This window comes from Nerophis ophidion, linkage group LG04, assembly GCF_033978795.1.
Source record: "Nerophis ophidion isolate RoL-2023_Sa linkage group LG04, RoL_Noph_v1.0, whole genome shotgun sequence".
Classification (NCBI taxonomy): Eukaryota; Metazoa; Chordata; class Actinopteri; order Syngnathiformes; family Syngnathidae; genus Nerophis; species Nerophis ophidion.
Window position 1 is genome coordinate 67,450,145 of NC_084614.1, and position 23,280 is coordinate 67,473,424.

At 36.0% G+C, this 23,280-nt stretch overlaps 1 protein-coding gene and 1 long non-coding RNA gene across 6 annotated transcripts in view; both read left to right on the plus strand.

Moving 5' to 3' along the window:
• The window catches only part of klf5l (Kruppel like factor 5 like), a 37,149-nt gene extending 27,525 nt beyond the window's left edge, over positions 1-9,624 (plus strand). For 4 of the 5 annotated variants that reach the window (XM_061898858.1, XM_061898857.1, XM_061898856.1 and 1 more), the window contains one exon: positions 3,483-8,303. In XM_061898858.1, coding sequence (XP_061754842.1) covers positions 3,483-3,661 — 179 coding nt within the window. In that variant the 3' untranslated portion in view covers positions 3,662-8,303. Of the gene's footprint in view, positions 1-3,482; positions 8,304-8,910 lie in introns of those variants that run through there. The other variant, XR_009806564.1, reaches the window with a different exon arrangement.
• A 10,973-nt stretch (positions 9,625-20,597) lies between these two features.
• The window catches only part of LOC133551784 (uncharacterized), a 95,808-nt gene continuing 93,125 nt past the window's right edge, over positions 20,598-23,280 (plus strand). Inside the window, exon 1 of the long non-coding RNA XR_009806565.1 lies at positions 20,598-20,897. This is a non-coding gene — a long non-coding RNA (uncharacterized LOC133551784). The remainder of the gene's footprint in view (positions 20,898-23,280) is intronic.

The following is a 23,280-nucleotide window of genomic DNA, read 5'->3' on the forward strand; positions in this document are numbered from 1 at the left end:
CACCTGGTGGTGGTAAGGTACATCAGTAGCCACAGCTGCTCTGGGGTAGACTGACGGAAGCGTGGCTGCCAGTCTGCGCCTACGGCCCCTCTGACCACCACCAATCCTTCATTCATCATTCATTCACCAGTGTGAGCGGCACCGGGGGCAAAAGGTGAAGTGTCCTGCCCAAGGACACAACGGCAGCGACTTTGATGTCCATAGGTGGGAAGCGAACCTGCAACCCTCAGGTTTCTGGCACGGCCGCACTACCCACTACGCCATGCCGCCCCAGTTAGTAGGAATTTGTTCACGACTGTTCTTTCCTTAAAATCAATTAGAAGTTTTTGATATTTTTCTGTTTTGTTAGTTAATGTTAAAAATATACTGCTTTGGAGTCATAGAATGTTTCCCGGGCGCGGCCACTGCTGCTGCTCACTGCTCCCCTCACCTCCCAGGGGGCGATCAAGGGTGATGGGTCAAATGCAGAGAATAATTTTGCCACACCTAGTGTGTGTGTGACGTTAACTTAAATATTTGGTCAAAACCTTTTAGTATATTTTACCTTTTCTTTAATGAATACATTAAAGATTTCTCACATACTTTTATTGTTCGTTTGCTAGTTGTAATTTGCTTTTGATTATAGAAAAGTAATCATTAGTTCTGCAAAATAGAAAAATAAGTTGCTTTGAAAGTAATAGGAAAATGTATCAGTTTTGGGGTAATGTTTTCTGGGGGAAATTTGCTTGCTATCAAAATTACCTTTTTATCGCCTTTTGCGAAGTTAGCTGTTAATTGCTTTGAATGAAACAATAGCCCGACAAAAAAAACAATTTTCTTCAGTTTTGGTAAATGGTATGATTCAGGAAAAAAAATACATAAAAGCAAAAAACAAACAATTATCGTCTAACATTTACACGCAAGAACAACGCATTTCAATCAATCAATCAATCAATCAATGTTTATTTTTATAGCCCTAAATCACCAGTTTCTCAAAGGGCTGCACAAACCACAACGACATCCTCGGTAGAGCCCACATAAGGGCAAGGAAAAACTCACCCCAGTGGGACGTCGACAATGATGACTATGAGAAACCTTGGAGAGGACCGCATATGTGGCCAACCCCCCACATTTGAGAAAAGAAAAGAAAAATGGCAATTGAAAAATATAGCATTAACGGCAAAAAATATATCGGGTTTAGCGTAAATTTCTTTTGGTTTTTGGGAAATTTTGTAGCTGTCAAAATTACAATTTTATCACTTTTTGAGAAGTTAGAATGTTTGCTGGCTGTTAATGCTTTACATTAATTGAAAATTAAGCATTACCTTGGCAAAATTGAACCAATAAGTTGCATTGAAGTAATAAAAAATTACAGCATTTACTTTGGAAAATGTATCGGTTTTAGCGGAAATTGCTCTTAGTTCATCTTTTGGTAAAATGTGCTTATTTCCTAGCTGCCAAAATAAAAATGTTATAGCCTTTTGCAAAGTTAGCGGGTTTTTATTTTTTACTTTCTTCAGTTTTATTAAATGATAGGATTAAAAAAAAAAACATAAAAGTAAAAAAACTAACTCTTATTGCCTAACATTCGCATGCAAAAACAATGCATTTAAAAAAAGAAAATAAATATGGCAATTCAAAAATATTTCATTAAACTCAAAAACATTTATCGGGTTTGGCGGAAATTAATGTAGTTTTTTGGAAAATTTGTACTTTTTGGGGAGTTAGAATGTTTTCTGGCTGTTAATGCTTTAGGTTAGTTGAAAATGAAGCATTAGCTTTGCCACATAGAACCAATAAGTAATAGAAAAATACAGCATTTACTTCGGAAAATGTATCGGTTTTAGCAGAAATTGCTTTTAGTTGATCTTTTAGGAAATTTTTCTTATTTGTTAGCTATCAAAATAAAATTGTTATAGCCTTTTGCTTAGTAAGCGGGTTTTTATTTTTACTTTATTCAGGTTTATTAAATGATACGATTTTATTTTTTTTTAAATACGTAGCAGTAAAAAAAAAAAGCAAGAACAATGCATTTTTTTTCAAAGAAAAATGATAGAAAAACAGCATTGACTTAAAAAAAATGAATCTGGTTTGGCGGAAATTTATTTTGGTTAATCTTTTGGGGAAATATGCTCATTTGTTAGCTATAAGAATTAAACTGTTAGCGCCTTTCGGGAAGTTTGCATGTATGCTAGCTGTACATTGCTTTGAAATAGGCAGCACCCTTGCAAAATGTATTGTTCTTCAATTTTGTTCAATGATTAGATTCAGGAGGACATTTTTAAAGTAATAACATTGTAAGACCACCCCATTAGAAAAAGGAAAATCAATCAATCAATCAATCAATAAATCAATCAATTGTTATTTATATAGTCCTAAATCACAAGTGTCTCAAAGGGCTGCACAAGCCACAACATCCTCGGTTCAGAGCCCACATAAGAGCAGGGAAGAACTCACATAGTCAATGTGAATGACTATGAGAAACCTTGGAGAGGACCGCAGAGGACCCCCCCTCTAGGGGAGACTGGATGCAAAAGACATCGGGTGACTGAAAATAGAAAAACATAGCATTGACTTTGAAAATTGTATCAGGTTTGGTGGAAATTTATTTTGGTTAATCATTTGGGGAAATATGCTCATTTGTTAGCTATAAAAATTAAACTGTTAGCGCCTTTCGGGAAGTTGGCATGTATGCTAGCTGTTCATTGCTTTGAAATAGGCAGCACCCTTGCAAAATGTATTTATTTCTCAATGTTGTTCAATAATTATATTCAAGAGGAAATGTTTGAAGTAATAAAAAATTGCAAGACCACGGCATTAGAAAAAAGAAAAATTACGAAAGAAAAATATAGCATTTACCTAGTCAAAATGTATCCGGTTCTGCGGAAATTTTGTGAGGTTTTTGGGAAATTTGTATTACTTTTTGGGAAGTTAGAATGTTTGCTGGCTGTTAATACTTTACGTTATTGGAAAATTAAGCATTAGCCTGGCAAAATAGAACCAATAAGTTGCTTTGAAGTAATAGAAAAATACAGCATTTACTTTGGAAAATGTATCGGGTTTTAGGGGAAATCGCTTTTAGTTCATCTTTTGGGGAAATTTGCCCATTTGCTAGTTATCAAAATTAAATTTGTATCGCTCTTTAGGAAGTTAGCATGATTGCTAGCTGTTAATTGCTTTGCATTGAATAAACAGTAGCCTGGCAAAATATATATTTTCTAAAAAAAAAATTTTAATATAGCATTTACTTCGGAAAAATGTATCTGTTTTGGCGGAAAATGTCCTTTGGTTAATTTGATAGCTGTCAAAATAAAAGTTTTAATCGCCGTTTTGGAAGTTAGCATGTTTGCTAGCACTTCCTCAGGCTTTGTGTTTGTCAGCCATGACTTTTATCTTTTTGAGGAACCGCTGCCACCTTCTGGTCAATGAAAAAGGAGGCCCGTAGCGTCCCAGTCTTGTTCAAATATGAAGGAAATCAAATGTTTGGTGTTGTCTTTTGTCAGGTGAGAAGCCTTACCGCTGCACGTGGGACAACTGCGACTGGCGCTTCGCCCGCTCGGACGAGCTGACGCGACACTACCGGAAACACACGGGCGCCAAACCCTTCAAATGTGTCGCATGCAGCCGCTGCTTCTCCCGCTCCGACCACCTGGCGCTGCACATGAAGCGACACCAGAACTAACTCAAAAGTGTCCAACGGAGAGACTCGAGTCGTTCGCCTGGATCCCACAAACCACTTCCTGTTGTTGCGACGAGGGAGCGAGAGAGCCGTCCGTTTTCATGACCTCCCGGTGAGTCCCGCCCCCTTAATGTCCGCCCCACAAAACTGGAAGATAAAACATTATAACCGATGGCGGGAAACCACGACGATGGACGGACTGGAATGCGACAACCTGCTACATTACGCTCCATTTCATGTATTCGGGGGGGAAAAAATCGGAAACATTTTTTTTTTTTTAAACAATTTCATCACTTTTTAGCTCATTTTGTAAGCACACTTTTGCGCACAAGTTCGTTAAACGTGTTTATTTTAAGTAGCGGTAACTAACAAATGACGGAAAAAGAAGGAAAACTTCCTCGGAAGAGTTGATTGAGTCTTGTACAAAAAACGGAAATAGGATAATATTCAATTTTTTGATAGCAACATTTGTCGTTTTTAACATTTTGCTATATCTAACAAATGACAATTGGCTACCATGTTACGTATGAACAGCCTTAATAAGTAATGTATTGCACAATTTTTACAGATTTGGGCTAAAACAATCAAAAGTAACTAACAAATGACGGAAAAAGAAGGAAAACTTCCTCCAAAGAGTTGATTGAGTCTTGTACAAAAACCGGAAATAGGATAATATTTAATTGTTATGGCAACATTTGTCGTTTTTAACATTTTGCTATATCTAACAAATGACAATTGGCTACCGTGTTACGTATGAACAGCCTTAATAAGTAATGTATTGCACAATTTTTACAGATTTGGGCTAAAACATTCAAAAGTAACTAACAAATGACGGAAAAAGAAGGAAAACTTCCTCAGAAGAATTGATTGAGTCTTGTACAAAAACCCGAAATAGGATATTTAATTTTTTGATAGCAACGTTTGTCGTTTTTAACATTTTGCTGTATCTAACAAATGACAATTGGCTACCATGTTACGTATGAACAGCCTTAATAAGTAATGTATTGCACACTTTTTACAGATTTGGGCTAAAACAATCAAAAGTAACTAACAAATGACGGAAAAAGAAGGAAAACTTCCCCGGAAGAGTTGATTGAGTCTTGTACAAAAACCCGAAATAGGATAATATTTAATTTTTTGATAGCAATATTTGTCGTTTTTAACATTTTGCTATATCTAACAAATGACAATTGGCTACCATGTTACGTATGAACAGCCTTAATAATTAATTTATTGCACAATTTTTACAGATTTGGGCTAAAACATTCAAAAGTAACTAACAAATGACGTTAAAAGAAGGAAAACTTCCTCGGAAGAGTTGATTGAGTCTTGTACAAAAACCCGAAATAGGATAATATTTAATTTTTATGGCAACATTTGTCGTTTTTAACATTTTGCTATATCTAACAAATGACAATTGGCTACCATGTTACGTATGAACAGTCTTAATAAGTAATGTATTGCACAATTTTTACAGATTTGGGCTAAAACAATCAAACGCGAACAAGTTTGCTGTCAATGCTATTTGCTAGTAACGTAATGGCACATAAGCACACTTAAAATCATCTTAAATTTAGAAATTTTTCTGGGGCTCGTTTAATGGAAAAAGGTTCAAAAATTAACTTTGAAGTAATCTTCGGATTAAATTGGTTTTACCATGAATTGATTAACGTGGATAATATTTAATTTTTAAAGCAACATTTGTCGTTTTTAACATTTTGCTATATCTAACAAATGACAATTGGCTACCATGTTACGTATGAACAGCCTTAATAAGTAATGTATTGCACAATTTTTACAAATTTGGGCTAAAACAATCAAACGCGAACAATTTTGCTGTCAATGCTATTTGCTAGTAACGTAATGGCACATAAGCACACTTAAAATCATCTTAAATTTAGACATTTTTCTGGGGCTCATTCAATGGAAAAAGGTTCAAAAATGAACTTTGAAGTAATCTTCGGATTAAATTGGTTTTACCATGAATTGATTAACGTGGATAATATTTAATTTTTAAAGCAACATTTGTCGTTTTTAACATTTTGCTATATCTAACAAATGACAATTGGCTACCATGTTACGTATGAACAGCCTTAATAAGTAATGTATTGCACAATTTTTACAGATTTGGGCTAAAACAATCAAAAGTAACTAACAAATGACGGAAAAAGAAGGAAAACTTCCTCGGAAGAGTTGATTGAGTCTTGTACAAAAACCCGAAATAGGATAATATTTAATTTTTATGGCAACATTTGTCGTTTTTAACATTTTGCTATATCTAACAAATGACAATTGGCTACCATGTTACGTATGAACAGTCTTAATAAGTAATGTATTGCACAATTTTTACAGATTTGGGCTAAAACAATCAAACGCGAACAATTTTGCTGTCAATGCTATTTGCTAACAACGTAATGGCACATAAGCACACTTAAAATCATCTTAAATTTAGACATTTTTCTGGGGCTCGTTTAATGGAAAAAGGTTCAAAAATTAACTTTGAAGTAAATCTTCGGATTAAATTGGTTTTACCATGAATTGATTAACGTGGATAATATTTAATTTTTAAAGCAACATTTGTCGTTTTTAACATTTTGCTATATCTAACAAATGACAATTGGCTACCATGTTACGTATGAACAGCCTTAATAAGTAATGTATTGCACAATTTTTACAGATTTGGGCTAAAACAATCAAACGCGAACAATTTTGCTGTCAATGCTATTTGCTAACAACGTAATGGCACATAGGCACACTTAAAATCATCTTAAATTTAGACATTTTTCTGGGGCTCGTTTAATGGAATAAGGTTCAAAAATGAACTTTGAAGTAATCTTTGGATTAAATTGGTTTTACCATGAATTTTAGCATGAATTGATTTAACGTGGACCCCGACTTAAACAAGTTGAAAAACTTATCCGGGTGTTACCATTTAGTGGTCATTTGTACGGAATTTGTACTGCAATGTGCAATATACTAATAAAGTCTCAATCAATCAATCAATCAATGGTACGCATATTTTTGATTGTCTTTCCACAAAAATTCACCCCAATAAATGTGATTTTTACTCGTGCTAACAAACAATTAAAAAAACAAAACCGTAAATTACTTTTTGGGCAAAAGAAAATTACGAAAGAAATATTAGTATTTACTTAGTCAAAATGTATCTGGTTCGGCGGAAATTTTTTTACGTTTTTGGGAAATTTGTATCAGTTTTTGAGAAGTTACAATGTTTGCTGGCTGTTAATGCTAAACGTTAATGGAAAACTAAGCATTAGCCTGGCAAAATAGAACCAATAAGTTGCTTTGAGGTTATAGAAAAATACGGCATTTACTTTGGAAAATGTATCGGGTTTTAGGCAAAATTGCTTTTAGTTCATCTTTTGGGGAAATTTGCCCATTTGCTAGCTATCATAATTAAATTTGTATCGCTCTTTAGGAAGTTAGCATGATTGCTAGCTGTTAATTGCTTTGCATTGAATAAACAGTAGCCTGGCAAAATATACATTTTCGAGCAAAAAAATTTAAATATAGCATTTACTTTGGAAAAAATTCTTCTTAGCTAATGATCACTACGCTAATCGCGAAAAACATGAACACGAGTATTCAAATTTGCAATTAGACTTAGACAAACTTTAATTGTGGTGTTTGATACTTTTGACTGATCAGAGAATTGCACAAACTATCCACCAAAATGTTGTTAGATAACAAACACGTAATTATGAGTAGCTTACGACAAAAAAAAAAAAATGCTACGTTAAGACCTCAAAGTGACAATCTGCTTTCTTAGCTCCGACGTACGGAAGGAGGCAATCACCTAATCTTTTGCTAATGTTAGCTAAGTCTTTGTCCATTAGCACTAATAACGTAAACTAACGCGCTAAATGGGAAGGTTGACGTCATTTTGGACTCGTAACATCCCGGAATGGTTTTTCACAACATAAGGCGTTTTTTTCCGCTTGCGGACAGGTGGACTCCGACGCCTCGCCCTCTTGTAAATAATGTTTATATATCTATTTTATTTACGTACATGTGTCTGCGAAAACAACGAATGTAATTCGACTTCTCCTTTGGTGTTGATACGACTTCTCTAAAAAAAATATTAATAATTAAAAAAAATTACATCATCTGCTAAAGTAATGGGACAGCTATGCCAGAGCGCTGAGTAATCAGACAATGTTTTGCTTTGTTTGTTTCCATAGCGACCTTTGCTGCTCAGTCCTTTTTACTGTCACATATTTATACAATAACGTCACCACGAAAGAAAACTTGAAATAAAAAAATACGATTTGAAAAAATATTATCAGAAGTTCCTTAATTTTTTACAATTACTTCTAGGACATTTCTCTTTCCTTCTTAATGCACTAAACTGAAATTGTCTTTTATTTCAACACTTGTCATTCCTGCTGTTTTTTTTGTTTTTTTTTCCAAAAGGATTTAAGTTCTCGGAGCGTAGTGTGTACATAAAAGTCTTTGTAAATATTTTCTTTGGTTTTGAATGTCTTCTTATCTGGATTTTTAATATTTTGTGTTTTTTGTAACTAATGGGATTTTAGATTGAATTTTTGTTTTGGACCATTTTTTTTTCCCTGTTTGAACTTTAAATGACGCAATGAAATAATAAAATGTGTGCGATAATGCAGAATGGTTTTGCGTCTTTTAGTCTTTTTTTCCTATCTCGACAAAAACATTGTTTACATTAAATGACAGTCATTATATATTAATATGCATATTCTATTGTAATGACATATTTTTATTTTATTTTATCATAGTTATTTAAACTATAAATACCTGTTTTTCCAAAACAATATCATTTTTTTTAAATATGTTTTATTTATTTAATTTAATCAAATAAATAAACAAGTTATATATTAACACATTTAAATTGTTAAATATGTTTCATGAACACATAATTTTTTAAACTAAAAGTGAATGTATTGTGTGAATTAAAGAACTTGGACTAAATGACAAATATTAAATTGTATCAAATTTGTAAGGTTGTTTTTTCCACAAAAATGAAATAAAATTATAATTTGGGAGTAATAATTCATATTTTACAAAGCTAGGAAAGCCCAAAATATACACAAACTAATTAATAGCAATGAATTCACTTTGTTTTGGATGAAAATAAATGTAGAAAACGTGTCTTACTCAGACAGTTATGATTTATTTCAATATTTCATATTGAGCATTTCAATAGATTAAAAATATGTAATCAATGCGAGAGGGCTAAATGGTTGCTCTTTTCTCAGGCGACCGTCTTGTCTCAACACGACGGCTTGTGAAAGTGTAACCTGTCAGGCCGGCTGAGGTTATGTTACACAAAAGAAATAACACAATCTGAAAAAGAAGAACAACAACAAACACGGAGGGTGGAGTCGCTGGTTGTTGCTTTTAATTGTCATTTTCGTTCTTTTCATGGGAGGTTCACTTCTTCATCACTTGGACTACGCCCTCACTTACTTTTATTTTATGTTTTTTTTTAAACCTGTGCTTGTTTGTGCAGGGCTGTCAACGTCTGGATATGATTGATGTGGCTATGACTGTACATACTGTACGTGTACGTTTAACTCCACAGACAAATACTAAAAGGAAAAACACAAAAAAATGTCACCTTGGTTTTAATCAACACTTGATTATTGTGTCTGATAATATGTTACTGTATGATATCATGTGGCCCCCCAAGGACCCTATATTGATGCAATAGTATTATTACACCGCCCCCTAGTGGCATGTTGTGTGCAATGAAGGGGAGGTAAAAAAAAAACTTCTCAGAAACACAATACAAAAAATGAGGTGAGATATTTGGGGTAAGGAAATTACAAACTTGACTCCATTAATCATTGAAAACATTGATTTTGATGCATTGTTACTTTTGGAGCTTATGAGTACTTTTTTGACTCACATGTCCTAAAACTGTCCCTCTCATTAAAGCAGTGGTTCGCAACCTTTTTTTCAGTGATGAACCCCCTGTGATCCATCCATCCATCCATCCATCCATCCATCCATTTTCTACCGCTTATTCCCTTTCGGGGTCGCGGGGGGCGCTGGAGCCTATCCCAGCTACAATCGGGCGCAAGGCAGGGTACACCCTGGAAAAGTCGCTACCTTATCGCAGGGCCAACACAGATAGACAGACAACATTCACACTCACATTCACACACTAGGGCCAATTTAGTGTTGCCAATCAACCTATCCCCAGGTGCATGTCTTTGGAAGTGGGTCGTGTGGCTGTTCGTATCAGCTATACTCTGGTTCTCAAACTTTTTTCAGTGATGAACCCCCTGTGAACATTTTTTTAATTCAAGTACCCCCTAATCAGAGCAAAGCATTTTTGGTTGAAAAATAGAGATAAATAAGTAAAATACAGCACAATGTCATCAGTTTCTGCTTTATTAAATTGTATAACTGCAAAATATTGCTCATTTGTAGTGGTCTTTTTTTAACTATTTGGAAAAAAAGATATAAAAATAATTAAAAACGTGTTGAAAAATAAACAAGCACTATGTCATCAGTTTCTGATTTATAAAATTGTATAAAAGTGCAAAATATTGCTCATTTGTAGTGGTCTTTCTTGAACTATTTGGAAAAAAGATATAAAAATAACTAAAAACTTTTTGAAAAATAAACAAGTGACTCAATTATAATAAATATTTCTTCACATTGAAGTAATCATCAACTTAATCTTTGGGGATTGCAACCGCGGTTTGCCGACCCCCGCCTTAGATAATAAACATAATCTATCTAATTGACTTCAATGACATTTTTCATCCTTCTGTGCCAAAACGGTTCTTGTCATAAACTTCTCATAATAGCAATAAATACATTTGTTTCTCTCCCATTTTTACACCATTTCTAAGAACAAAACTTTAGATGGCAATTTTTTTTTAATGTTTTTAATGCTCTTTTTGTCATAAGAAACCACAAGGGGGAAAAGCAATATTTCAGGTAGAATATATATGGTGAAGTTGTTGAAAACAAATATTTGAATGCATGAAAATATTGATTTAATTAATTATAATTTGTATTTAAAATACTTACACATTTTACTCTTAGGACTTAAAATATGCAATATTTGAAGTGAAATGTTTTAGAAGAGGTTAACCGTTATTATTATGAACATTTTTCAATGCACTCTTTATGCTTACTAATTTAGTTTCCAGTATCAATAAAAAATTCAGACCAAACCTTGGATCCATCCATTTTCTACCGCTTGTCTCTTTTGGGGTTGCGGGGGGTGCTGGAGCCTATCTCAGCTGCATTTGGGCAGAAGGCGGTGTACACCCTGGACATGCAAACTCCACACAGAAAGATCCCAAGCCCGGGATTGAACTCAGGACCTTTGTATTGTGAAGCACATGCACTAACCTCCGTTCCACTATGCTGCCCAAACCTTAGATAATAAACTTAATTATTTGATTACCCTTTTTTTCCTCAGGTGCCAAAACATTCCTTTTCATAAACGTCTGACAAACACGTAATATAGTTTTTCTCCCGTTTTTTATTTTATTTACACCGTGTCTAAAAAATTATAAAATATTTTCCACAACTTCAGACCTAATGTTAGATCAGTTAACTGTGGTACATGTACTGCTGGTATTACACCAAAGAATCCTGTGATCAAAATACATTGTTTTATTTTCCTATATTCAAACACAGTGTTACTGTTCAAAGTGTGTGTAATGTTACAGTGGACAAAAATATCAATCAATCAATCGATGTTTACTTATATAGCCCTAAATCACAAGTGTCTCAAATATGAAATATAGTAGTTGAATATAACCTATGCCTTGTTTTTAATGAATACTTAGGCCTACTATGCTACTGATTTTGATAGTGGTGGTACTTGGAGAGCCAAGTCTTTTCTTTGAGAACCACTGAATTACATGATAAACTTAGTTTACTGAATAAACATAAATTACACATTTTAACCTCGTGGAACTTTTTTTAGAAACTGTCATCTTTATTTTTTCTTTTAAACACCATTTCTAAAATTTAAAAAAAGATTAAATGTTTAAAAAAAAATTCTCACCTCAAATTATTTTTTATTAATTTAAAATTAGTGCGGAGGCAGGGGGGTTCATAAGTACCACTGATTCTACGTTCAGTGGGGAAAAACACAAAATATGCGACATTTTCTACAGAATATTTGGCAAGAAGTTATTGAAAGCAACGTAGACTTGATTAATTTAAAAAAAAATACCTTTTTATCCTTATGTCCTGAAATGGTCCTTCTCATAAAATTTTGATAAATAAAATCCAATAATCTGAATGTGGAAAAAAAAATCCAGGAATTCACATTGTAGGAGTTTTAAAGAATTTATAAATTATGGTGGAAAATAAGTTGAAGTGTACCTATGATGAAAATTACAGACCTCTGTCATCATTTTAAGTGGGAGAACTTGCACAATCGGTAGCTGACTAAATACTTTTTTGCCCCACTGTGTATATATATATATACACACACACACATAAGTATACATATATATGCACACACGCACACACACACACACATATATATATATTGATTGATTGATATATACAGTATATATATATATATATATATATACATATATATACATATACATACAGATATATATGTGTATATACATATATATATACATACATATATGTGTATATGTGTATATATATATACATATATATGTGTATATATATATATGTGTGTGTATTTATATATATACATATATATGTTTATATGTATATATGTATATATATATATATATATATATATATATATATATATATATATACATATCTATATATACATGTATATATATACTATATATATACACATATATATGTATGTATATATATACATACTTATATATATATATATATATATATATATATATATATATATATACACATATATGTATATGTAAACTGTGAAAATCTACTGTACAGTATGTGTGTTTGGGTCCTATTTTTAAGAACACTAATACAAAACCTCACAATAATGTCTGATTGAATGCTAAAAACTTTATGTCAGACCGCCTCAAAAAACGGAATGGAATTTTACTATTTTTTTTTACTAAATGAGACACCCAGAATGTACATGAAAATTAAGAATGTGGGATTTACAATATTAACTACGGACGATAAAACCCTGAATATTGACAACATATGAACGCCTAGTGAAAGCGCAAATTCCAACCATTGAAACACTTTGTATAGTACAAGATTTGGAGTATTTTGAAAACATCATTGCGCATCATAATGGCGGGTACAGTTTTGATCTTAAAGATCTTAAGAAATTATTTGGGAATGTCCGGCGGGCCTGATTAAAAAGCTTACCGCAGTCCCCGGGCCTTAATTTTCCCAGGTCTGATCAAGGGTGTAACCACACTACACACACATTCTGTACACACATCATGTGTTCGCCAACATTGCACGGAACACAACATGTGAGAAGGTATGCATGAATGGGAAAGTTGCCAACATTTTTTGTGAAACAAAGCAGCAGACAGTCAGTTAATGAAGTGGAGTAAAGGACATGTAACGCCCATGTTGTTTGATAGTGGAGAAAACGAGATTGGTGCTTGATATTGTGAAGTTATGAAGATGTTATGACGATAAGTCAAGTTGGCTGTGTGGCAGACCTACAGTCACAACACCATCAGAGACCAAACCTGCCAAACAAAATAAACATTACGGTTTACAACTTGTCCTTTTTTGTCTGTTGAAAATTAAAATGTTGGTCCAGTAAAACACTTGGGTGAATAAAACAAAGTTTTAGCTCTTTGTACACTAAATAAATGCCACATGCAGAATATTTGCATGTACAATGGGGCAAAAAAGTATTTAGTCAGCCACCGATTGTGCAAGTTCTCCCACTTAAAATGATGACAGAGGTCTGTAATTTTCATCATAGGTACACTTCCACTGTGAGAGACAGAATGTGAAAAAAAAATCCAGGAATTCACATTGTAGGAATTTTAAAGAATTTATTTGTAAATTATGGTGGAAAACCAATGAAAGCTCTCACTGATAAAAGGAGGTTTTGGCTCAAAATCTCACGATACATGGCCCCATTCATTCTGTCCTTAACACGGATCAATCGTCCTGTCCCCTTAGCAGAAAAACAGCCCCAAAGCACAATGTTTCCATGCTTCACAGTAGGTGTGGTGTCCTTGGGATGCAACTCAGTATTCTTCTTCCTCCAAACACGACGAGTTGAGTTTTTACCAAAAAGTTCTATTTTGTTTTCATCTGACTACATAACATTCTCGCATTTGCTCTCTGGCAAACTTCAGACGGGCCTGGACATGCACTGGCTTAAGGAGGGGGACACGTCTGGCACTGCAGGATTTGATTCCCTGTCGGCGTAGTGTGTTACTGATGGTAACCTTTGTTACTTTGGTCCCAGCTCTCAGCAGGTCAATCACCAGATCCCCCCGCGTGGTTCTGGGATTTTTGCTCACCGTTCTCATGATCATTTTGACCCCACGGGATGAGATCTTGCGTGGAGCACCAGATCGAGGGAGATTATCAGTGGTCTTGTATGTCTTCCATTTTCTGATAATTACTCCCACAGTTGATTTTTTCACACCAAGCTGCTTGCCTATTGTAAATTCACTCTTCCCAGTCTAGTGCAGGTCTACAATTCTTTTCCTGGTGTCCTTTGACAGCTCTTTGTTCTTGGCCATAGGGGAGTTTGGAGTCTGACTGTTTGAGGCTGTGGACAGTTGTCTTTTATACAGATAACAGAGTTCAAATAAGTGCCATTAATACAGGTAACGAGTGGAGGACAGAATAGTTTCTTAAAGAAGAAGTTACAGGTCTGTGAGAGCCAGAGATCTTCCTCGTTTGAAATGACCAAATACTTATTTTCCACCATAATGCACAAATAAATTCTTTAAAATTCCTACAATGTGAATTCCTGGATTTTTTTTCACAATCTGTCTCTCACAGTTGAAGTGTACCTATGATGAAAATTACAGACCTCTGTCATCATTTTAAGTGGGAGAACTTGCACAATCGGTGGCTGACTAAATACTTTTTTGCCCCACTGTACCTGCAAATATTCTGCATGTGGCATTTATTTGGTGTACAAAGAGCTAAAACTTTGTTTTATTTACCAAAGTTGTTGACATCGCTAAGTTGGGCTTGAAATGTTGCTTTTTTGGACTATTTGTGACGTTTGAAGTTTGCAGTTAGAAAAAAATCTATTTCGATGAATCTTTGGTTATGGCATTTGTAAGTCCTACCACCGATAAGACTTGTACCACAGTATGAGTAATTGGTATACTTTAAATCTGTGTTTTTTTAACTATTCTCAACGATTGTTGGGCCGCCAAGAATTATCTGTTTCTCAGCTGTGGTATGTCTGGGCGGTTCCACCACCTGTGGTAGTAATGACAATCTTAAACAAACAGAAGAAGTCTGTAGCTACAGTCATAGAGCGCTAAAATGATGACTAATGCGGTGAAGTTTTATTTTCTTTGGCACTTTATTTATTGACTGTTAAAAAAAACATAAATGATTGTTTATTTTTGTTTTGGTCATAACTGATTTATTTTATTTAATTGTATGTGAAATTATTTTTCATCACTTTTTATGTGTCCCTTCTTTTGCAGTATATTTAAATAGTATGTATTTCCCTAATCAGCCTGACAAAAACCTAAGGATTGTGTGTTAAATCAATTATAATATTTGTGATTAACACACGGTTTCATTTGAGTTGGCTAGGGGCCCCTCCGTAGTGGAAAAGTTGGGCCCTGAAGTCAAAAAGTCTAAGAACCCCTGCTGTAAATAGAATGTATTTATTTTTATAACCAAACATCAACCCTAATCAAACACTAACCGAACTTCAAAACTGATCCCCTAATTTATAATGCATTAGAACATTTTAATTGTAATTATTTGATTAATTTAGTTGTGCTATCATCATTATTATTATTATTATTATTTTATCAGTATCTATCTTAATTTGTATTACATAATAATAATTTTGAACAATTAATATGATATGTTTTCTCAGTGAACACATGAATCAAACAGGAAATTACTCTTGATGCTACTGCTCTTCCTCTCATTCTCTAATGTAGTACGCCCTCATGTGGCAACAACTTAAACTACATTGAAAATATATACAGTACAGTGTATTAAACATATTTTTATAATATATACGAAATGTTATTAGAATATTTCTAATGCAATAATGAGAGAGTGAAGCTTCAAGAGGTAGTCACCTGAAATGGTTTTCACTTCACAGGTGTGCTTGAAGCTCATCGAGAGAATGCCAAGAGTGTGCAAACCAGCAATTAGAGCAAAAGGTGGCTATTTAGAAGAAACTAGAATATAAAACATGTTTTCAGTTATTTCACCTTTTTGTTGTTAAGTACATGACTCCACATGTGTCCATTCATAGAATTGATGCCTTCAGTGACAATCTACAATATAAATAGTCCATCCATCCATCCATCCATCATCTTCCGCTTATCCGAGGTCGGGTCGCGGGGGCAGCAGCCTAAGCAGGGAAGCCCAGACTTCCCTATCTCCAGCCACTTCGTCTAGCTCTTCCCGGGGGATCCCGAGGCGTTCCCAGGCCAGCCGGGAGACATAGTCTTCCCAACGTGTCCTGGGTCTTCCCCGTGGCCTCCTACCAGCTGGACGTGCCCTAAACACATCCCTAGGGAGGCGTTCGGGTGGCATCCTGACCAGATGCCCGAACCACCTCATCTGGCTCCTCTCAATGTGGAGGAGCAGCGGCTTTACTTTGAGTCCCTCCCGGATGGCAGAGCTTCTCACCCTATCTCTAAGGGAGAGCCCCGCCACCCGGCGGAGGAAACTCATTTCGGCCGCTTGTACCCGTGATCTTATCCTTTCGGTCATGACCCAAAGCTCATGACCATAGGTGAGGATGGGAACGTAGATCGACCGGTAAATTGAGAGCTTTGCCTTCCGGCTCAGCTCCTTCTTCACCACAACGGATCAATACAACGTCCGCATTACTGAAGACGCCGCACCGATCCGCCTGTCGATCTCACGATCCACTATATAAATAGTCTTGAAAATAAATAAAACGCATTGAATTAGAAGGCGTGTCAAAACTTTTGGCCTGTACTGTTTATATATATATATATATATATATATATATATATACATACACAGTGGGGCAAAAAAGTATTTAGTCAGCCACCGATTGTGCAAGTTCTCCCACTTAAAATGATGACAGAGGTCTGTAATTTTCATCATAGGTACACTACAACTGTGAGAGACAGAATGTGAAAAAAAATCCAGGAATTCACATTGTAGGAATTTTAAAGAATTTATTTGCAAATTATGGTGGAAAATAAGTATTTGGTCAACCATTCAAACTCTCACTGATGGAAGGAGGTTTTGGCTCAAAATCTCACGATACATGGCCACATTCATTCTTTCCTTATCACGGATCAATCGTCCTGTCCCCTTAGCAGAAAAACAGCCTCAAAGCATGATGTTTCCACCCCCATGCTTCACAGTAGGTGTGGTGTTCTTGGGATGCAACTCAGTATTCTTCTTCCTCCAAACACGACGAGTTGAGTTTGTACCAAAATGGATACATGGATGATACAGCAGAGGATTGGGAGAATGTCATGTGGTCAGATGAAACCAAAATAGAACTTTTTGGTATATCCCAGCTGCATTTGGGCGGAAGGCGGTGTACACACTGGACAAGTTGCTACCTCATTGCAGGGCCAACACAAATAGACAGACAACATTCACACAAAAGAGACAATTTTGTGTTGCCCATTAACCTATCCCCTGGTGCATGTCGGAGTAAAAGGAGCCAGAGTAAACGGAGGGAACCCAAAAAATCACAGGCAGAACATACCTAAGACTCTAAAAATGGGACCCATTACCTCCCTGCTTGGCATTTCGCATCAAGGGTTGGAATTGGGGGTTAAATCACCGAAATGATTCCCGAGCGCGGCCACCGCTGCTGCTCACTGCTCCCCTCACCTCCCAGGGGGTGGAACAAGGGGATGGGTCAAATGCAGAGTAATTTCACCACAACTAATGTGTGTGTGACTATCAGTGGTACTAAAACTTTAACTGCACACAGGAAGACTGCGAACCTGGGTATCGAACTCAGAATTAATGAAGTTAAAGTAAGTTAGAAAAAGCATAGGTTATACTGAATTAGGTGTATATTATAAATATAAAAGTGTATACATGCGTTTAAAGTGTTTTCACAATACCTGTGTACAGTCCAGTCCGAATATTGTATTATTGTAAATCCCACTGTGAATATTAAAATACGACAGTTCATTTGCACTGGATCATAGCTACATTTATGAAGTTGGCATTAAAAAAAATGTGTCAAAATCAGGTAATTATTGAGAAAGGTATGATGGATGAAAAGGGCCGACACTTTATTGATCCTGTCACGAGATGGAGATGTTTACCGGTTCAAGATGGCCGCCCTACAGCTCGTCAGCGGCAATTGGCTTCTCTATGTTAGATATACATGGCGGCACCAGTGTTTTTCAACCTTTTTTGAGCCAAGGCACATTTTTGGCGTTGAAAAAATCCAGAAGCACACCACCGGCAGACATCATTAAAAAACGAAACTGAGTTGACAGTAAAAAGTGGTTATCTCAAAGTAGGTGTACTGTCACCACCTGTCACATCACCCCCTGACTTATTTGGAGTTTATTGTTCCTATTTTAATGGCTTTTTCTCTTTTTTTGGTATTTTCCTGTCGCAGTTTCATGTCTTCCTTTGAGCCATATTTCCCGTATCTACTTTGTTTTAGCAATCAAGAAGATTTTAGTTGTGTTTATCCTTCTTTGTGAGGACATTGTTGATTGTCATGTTATGTTCAGATGTGCTTTGTGGACGCCGTCTTTGCGTCACAGTAAGTCTTTGCTGTCGTCCAGCATTCTGTTTTTGTTTACTTTGTAGCCAGTTCAGTTTTAGTTTTACAAACCCCGTTTCCATATGAGTTGGGAAATTGTGGTAGATGTAAATACAAACGGAATACAATGATTTGCAAATCATTTTCAACCCATATTCAGTTGAATATGCTACAAAGACAACATATTTGATGTTCAAACTGATAAACATTAGATTTTTTTTTTCAAATAATCATTAACTTTAGAATTTGATGCCAGCAACACGTCAGAAGTTGGGAAAGGTGGCAATAAATACTGATCAAGTTGAGGAATGCTCATCAAACACTTATATGGAACATCCCACGGGTGTGCAGGCTAATTGGGAACAGTTGGGTGCCATGATTGGGTATAAAAGCAGCTTCCATGAAATGCTAAGTAATTCACAAACAAGGATGGGGCGAGGGTCACCACTTTGTAAGCAAATTGTCGAACAGTTTTAGAACAACATTTCTCAATGAGCTATAGCAAGGAATTTCGGGATTTTACCATCTGCGGTCCGTAAAATCATCAAAAGGTTCAGAGAATCTGGAGAAATCACTGAACGTAAGCGATGATATTATGGACCTTTGAGCCCTCAGGCGGTACTGCATCAAAAACTGACATCAGTGTGTAAAGAATATCACCACATGGGCTCAGGAACACTTCATAAAACCACTGTCGGTAACTACAGTTGGTTGCTACATCTGTAAGTGCAAGTTAAAACTCTACTATGCAAAGCCAAACCCATTTATCAACAATATCCTGAAACGCCGCAGGCTTCTCTGGGCCCGAGCTTACCTAAGATGGACTGACGCAAAGTGGAAAAGTGTTCTGTGGTCTGACGAGTCCACATTTTAAATTATATTTGGAAACAGTAGACGTGGTGTCCTCCGGAACAAAGAGGAAAATAACCATTTGGATTGTTATAGGCACAATGTTCAAAAGCCAGCATCTGTGATGGTATGGGGGTGCATTAGTGGCCAAGGCATGGGTAACTTACACATCTGCGAAGGCACCATTAATGCTGAAAGGTCCATACAGGTTTTGGAGCAATATATGTTGTCATCCAAGCAACATTATCATGGACGCCCCTGCTTATTTCAACAAGACAAGTGTTAGAACAGCGTGGCTTCGTAAAAAAACAGTGTGGGTACTTTCCTGGCCTGCCTGCAGTCCAGACCTATCTCCCATCGAAAATGTGTGGCGCATTATGAAGCGTAAAATACGACAGCAGAGACCCTGGACTGTTGAACGACTGAAGCTCTACATAAAACAAGAATGGGAAAGAATTCCACTTTCAGAGCTTCAACAATTATTTTCTTTACTTCCCAAACGTTTATTGAGTGTTTTTAAAAGAAAAGGTGATGTAACACAGTGGTGAACATGCCCTTTCCCAACTACTTTGGCACTTGTTGCAGGCATGAAATTCTAAGTTAATTATTATTTGCAAAAGAAAATAAAGTTTATGAGTTTGAACATCAAATATCTTGTCTCTGTAGTGCATTCAATTGAATATTGGTTGAAAATGATTTGAAAATCATTGCATTCCGTTTATATTTACATCTAACACAATTTCCCAACTTATATGGAAACGGGGTTTGTTGTTTTGTTCTGCATAGCTTTCCCTAAGCTTCAATTACTTTTTTTAGGGGCACTCACCGTTTGTTTATTTTTGGTTTAAGCATTAGACTCAATTTTACCTGCACCCTGCCTACCGCTGTTTCCGACATCTACAAAGCAATTAGCACCGGCTGCCACTTACTGATATGGAAGAGTATTACACGGTTACTCTGCCGAGCACTAGACAGCACCGACACTCAACAACAACACATCATTTGCAGACTATGAATACCGGTTTGCAAAAAATATTTCTAACCCAAATAGGTGAAATTAGATAATCTCCCACGGCACAGTGGTTGAAAAACACTGATACACAATGGCCAAGCTTCTCCCGGGCCACGAGATACCAGCCCACCCCTCTTCGATCTGATTGGCCTTCCTTTGTTACACCCGACATTTCATTGGCTCTTGACACTGTCAATCAAGCGTGTGCCACCCTCTGTTCTATCGCCAAAACGACACAAGAATAAAACACAATATTTGACTTCATCACGAGAAGAGTCCCTGTTTAAATAATCGGGGCGGCTTTTAATTTGAAAGGGGCAACAGCAGATGACGTTTAACACAAACAAACCACCTCGCGCAGGGGATGGCAATGTCTTCCGGGTAAGAATATTTCATCTGTACACCTGCAGTCATTTATGAGAATTAATGTATGTTCATATACAAAGTATTGGAAACTATTCTTACGACTAATTTCGATACGGCCGTGTAAGAAGCTGTAAGCTGCGACCTTAAAGGTAAGTTACATTTTCGTCACAGGAGCCTGGTGAGGCCGCCATGTGTTTGTTTACGCAAGTCGTTGGCCTAAAGCAGGGGTGTCCAAACTTTTTCCACTGAGGGCCGCACACTGAAAAATCAAAGCAAGCGCGGGCCTTTTAGATATTTTTTTTATTTTAAAAACCTATACAATATATGTTTAAAAATATACATTTAGGCCTCCACTCAGTCCCCATAGGATTTTGGTCAAAAAATATTAAAAATGGGTCTTTATTCAGTATTATTATTTGTATTATTTTTCATGTTTTAAATCTCTAGATCAGGGGTCTCAAACTCAATTTTTTCTGGGGGCCACTGGATGCAGAAAATGGGTGAGGCTGGACTGCAAAATAATATTTCTTAAAAAATCTAACATGCACTTTTTATTGAATTCACCTAGGGCGGGAAAGCCAACTCTCACGATTTTTCCGGGAGACTCCTGAATTTCAGTGCACCTCCCGACAATATAACGGTGCAACCATTTTCCCGAATTTGTCCCAATTTTCACCCGACCAACATTATTAAGTGCTGCCGTGACTGCACTGCCATCAAGGTCTTCTTTTTAATTTTCCTGAAGGAATCAATAAAGTACTATCTATCTATCTATCTATCTATCTATCTATCTATCTATTGTACAACAGTGGTTCTCAACCTTTTTTCAGTCATGTACCCCATCTGAACATTTTTTTAATTCAAGTACCCAATAATCAGCGCAAAGCATTTTGGTTGGAAAAAAGAGATAAAGAAGTAAAATACAGCCCTATGTCATCGGTTTCTGATTTATTAAATTGTATAACAGTGCAAAATATTGCTCATTTGTAGTGGTCTTTCTTGAACTATTTGGAAAAAAAGATATAAAAATAAATTTAAAAATTGTTGAAAAATAAACAAGTAACTCAATTATAAATAAAGATTTCTACACATAGAAGTAATCATCAACTTAAAGTGCCCTCTTTGGGGATTGTAATAGACATCCATCTGGGTTCATGAACTTAATTCTAACCATTTCTTCACAAAAAAAAGAAACCTTTAACATCAATATTTATGGAACATGTCAGCAAAAAATCTAGCTGTCAAAACTGAATATTGCATTGTTGCATTTCTTTTCACAGTTTGTGAACTTTCATTCATATTTTGTTGAAGTGTTATCCAATAAAATATATTTGCTATTTAATAGAATGTTTTTGATAAATCTCACTTAACCCTTGGCATACCTTCACATAGCATACCATCTATAAGAGAACTAGTGCTCTGCAACTCGTCATTGCGCACATAACACAACTAAGGTAACAACTCTAAATCGTGTTGTGCAGACTTGTGCAGAACAACGTTAGTGGCTGCAAGACGTACTTACTCAACAGCCATACAGGTCACACTGGGGGTGGCCGTATAAACAACTTTAACACAGTTACGAATATGAGCCACACTTTGAACCCGCACCAAACAAGAATGACAAACACATTTTGGGAGAACATCCGCACCCTAACACAACTTAAACACAAGAAAACAAATACCCCGAACACCTTGCAGCCCAAACTCTCCCGGGCTACAATGTACACAACCTCAACCGACGCAAGTAGGGAAGGTGGGGGTGTGTATTGTAGCCCGGAAGAGTCAGGGCTGCATGAGATTCTGGGTATTTATTCTGTTGAGTTTACGTTGTATTACGGTGCGGATGTTCTCCTGAAATGTGTTTGTCATTCTTGTTTGGTGTGGGCTCACAGTGTGGCACATATTTGTAACAGTGTTAAAGTTTTTTTTACGCCCACCCTCAGTGTGACTTGTGTAGCTGTTGACCAAATATGTCTTGCAACATCACACATGTGAACTGCTCAGCCAAATGTAACAATCCAATAGGCTTGCACGCTGTCTGTACAGGATTCAGAGGGCGTGTTAAGAACAGTGCCTTTGCAGCACCACCTGAGTATTGTGGATTGGGTACAAATCGGCAGGAATTACCAGAGAATGGATACCCTGATATTAAGAGGACTCCCGTGAAAATTGGGAAAGTTGGGAAGTATGACGCTGTCAAGTTCCGTTCATATTAAACTCGCGGGCCGCACATACATTAAGTTGTCATATCAAAGTGCGGGCCGCAGAATAACATCCCGCGGGCCACAATTGGCCCGTGGGCCGCATGTTTGAGACCCCTGCTCTAGCTCAACATTAGGTCATTCTGTCAATATAACATTTTTAAAGAATTAAGTTGTATGCTCTTTTTGTCAAAGAAAACCTTGTTTTTTTATGGAAAAAACACAAAATATGCAATATTTTCACCCAATAAAATTTTTAAGTGGAATATTTGAAATTATATAAGAATTGTAGCCTTAAAAAGGTCAATTACTCATAACACCATTGATTTTT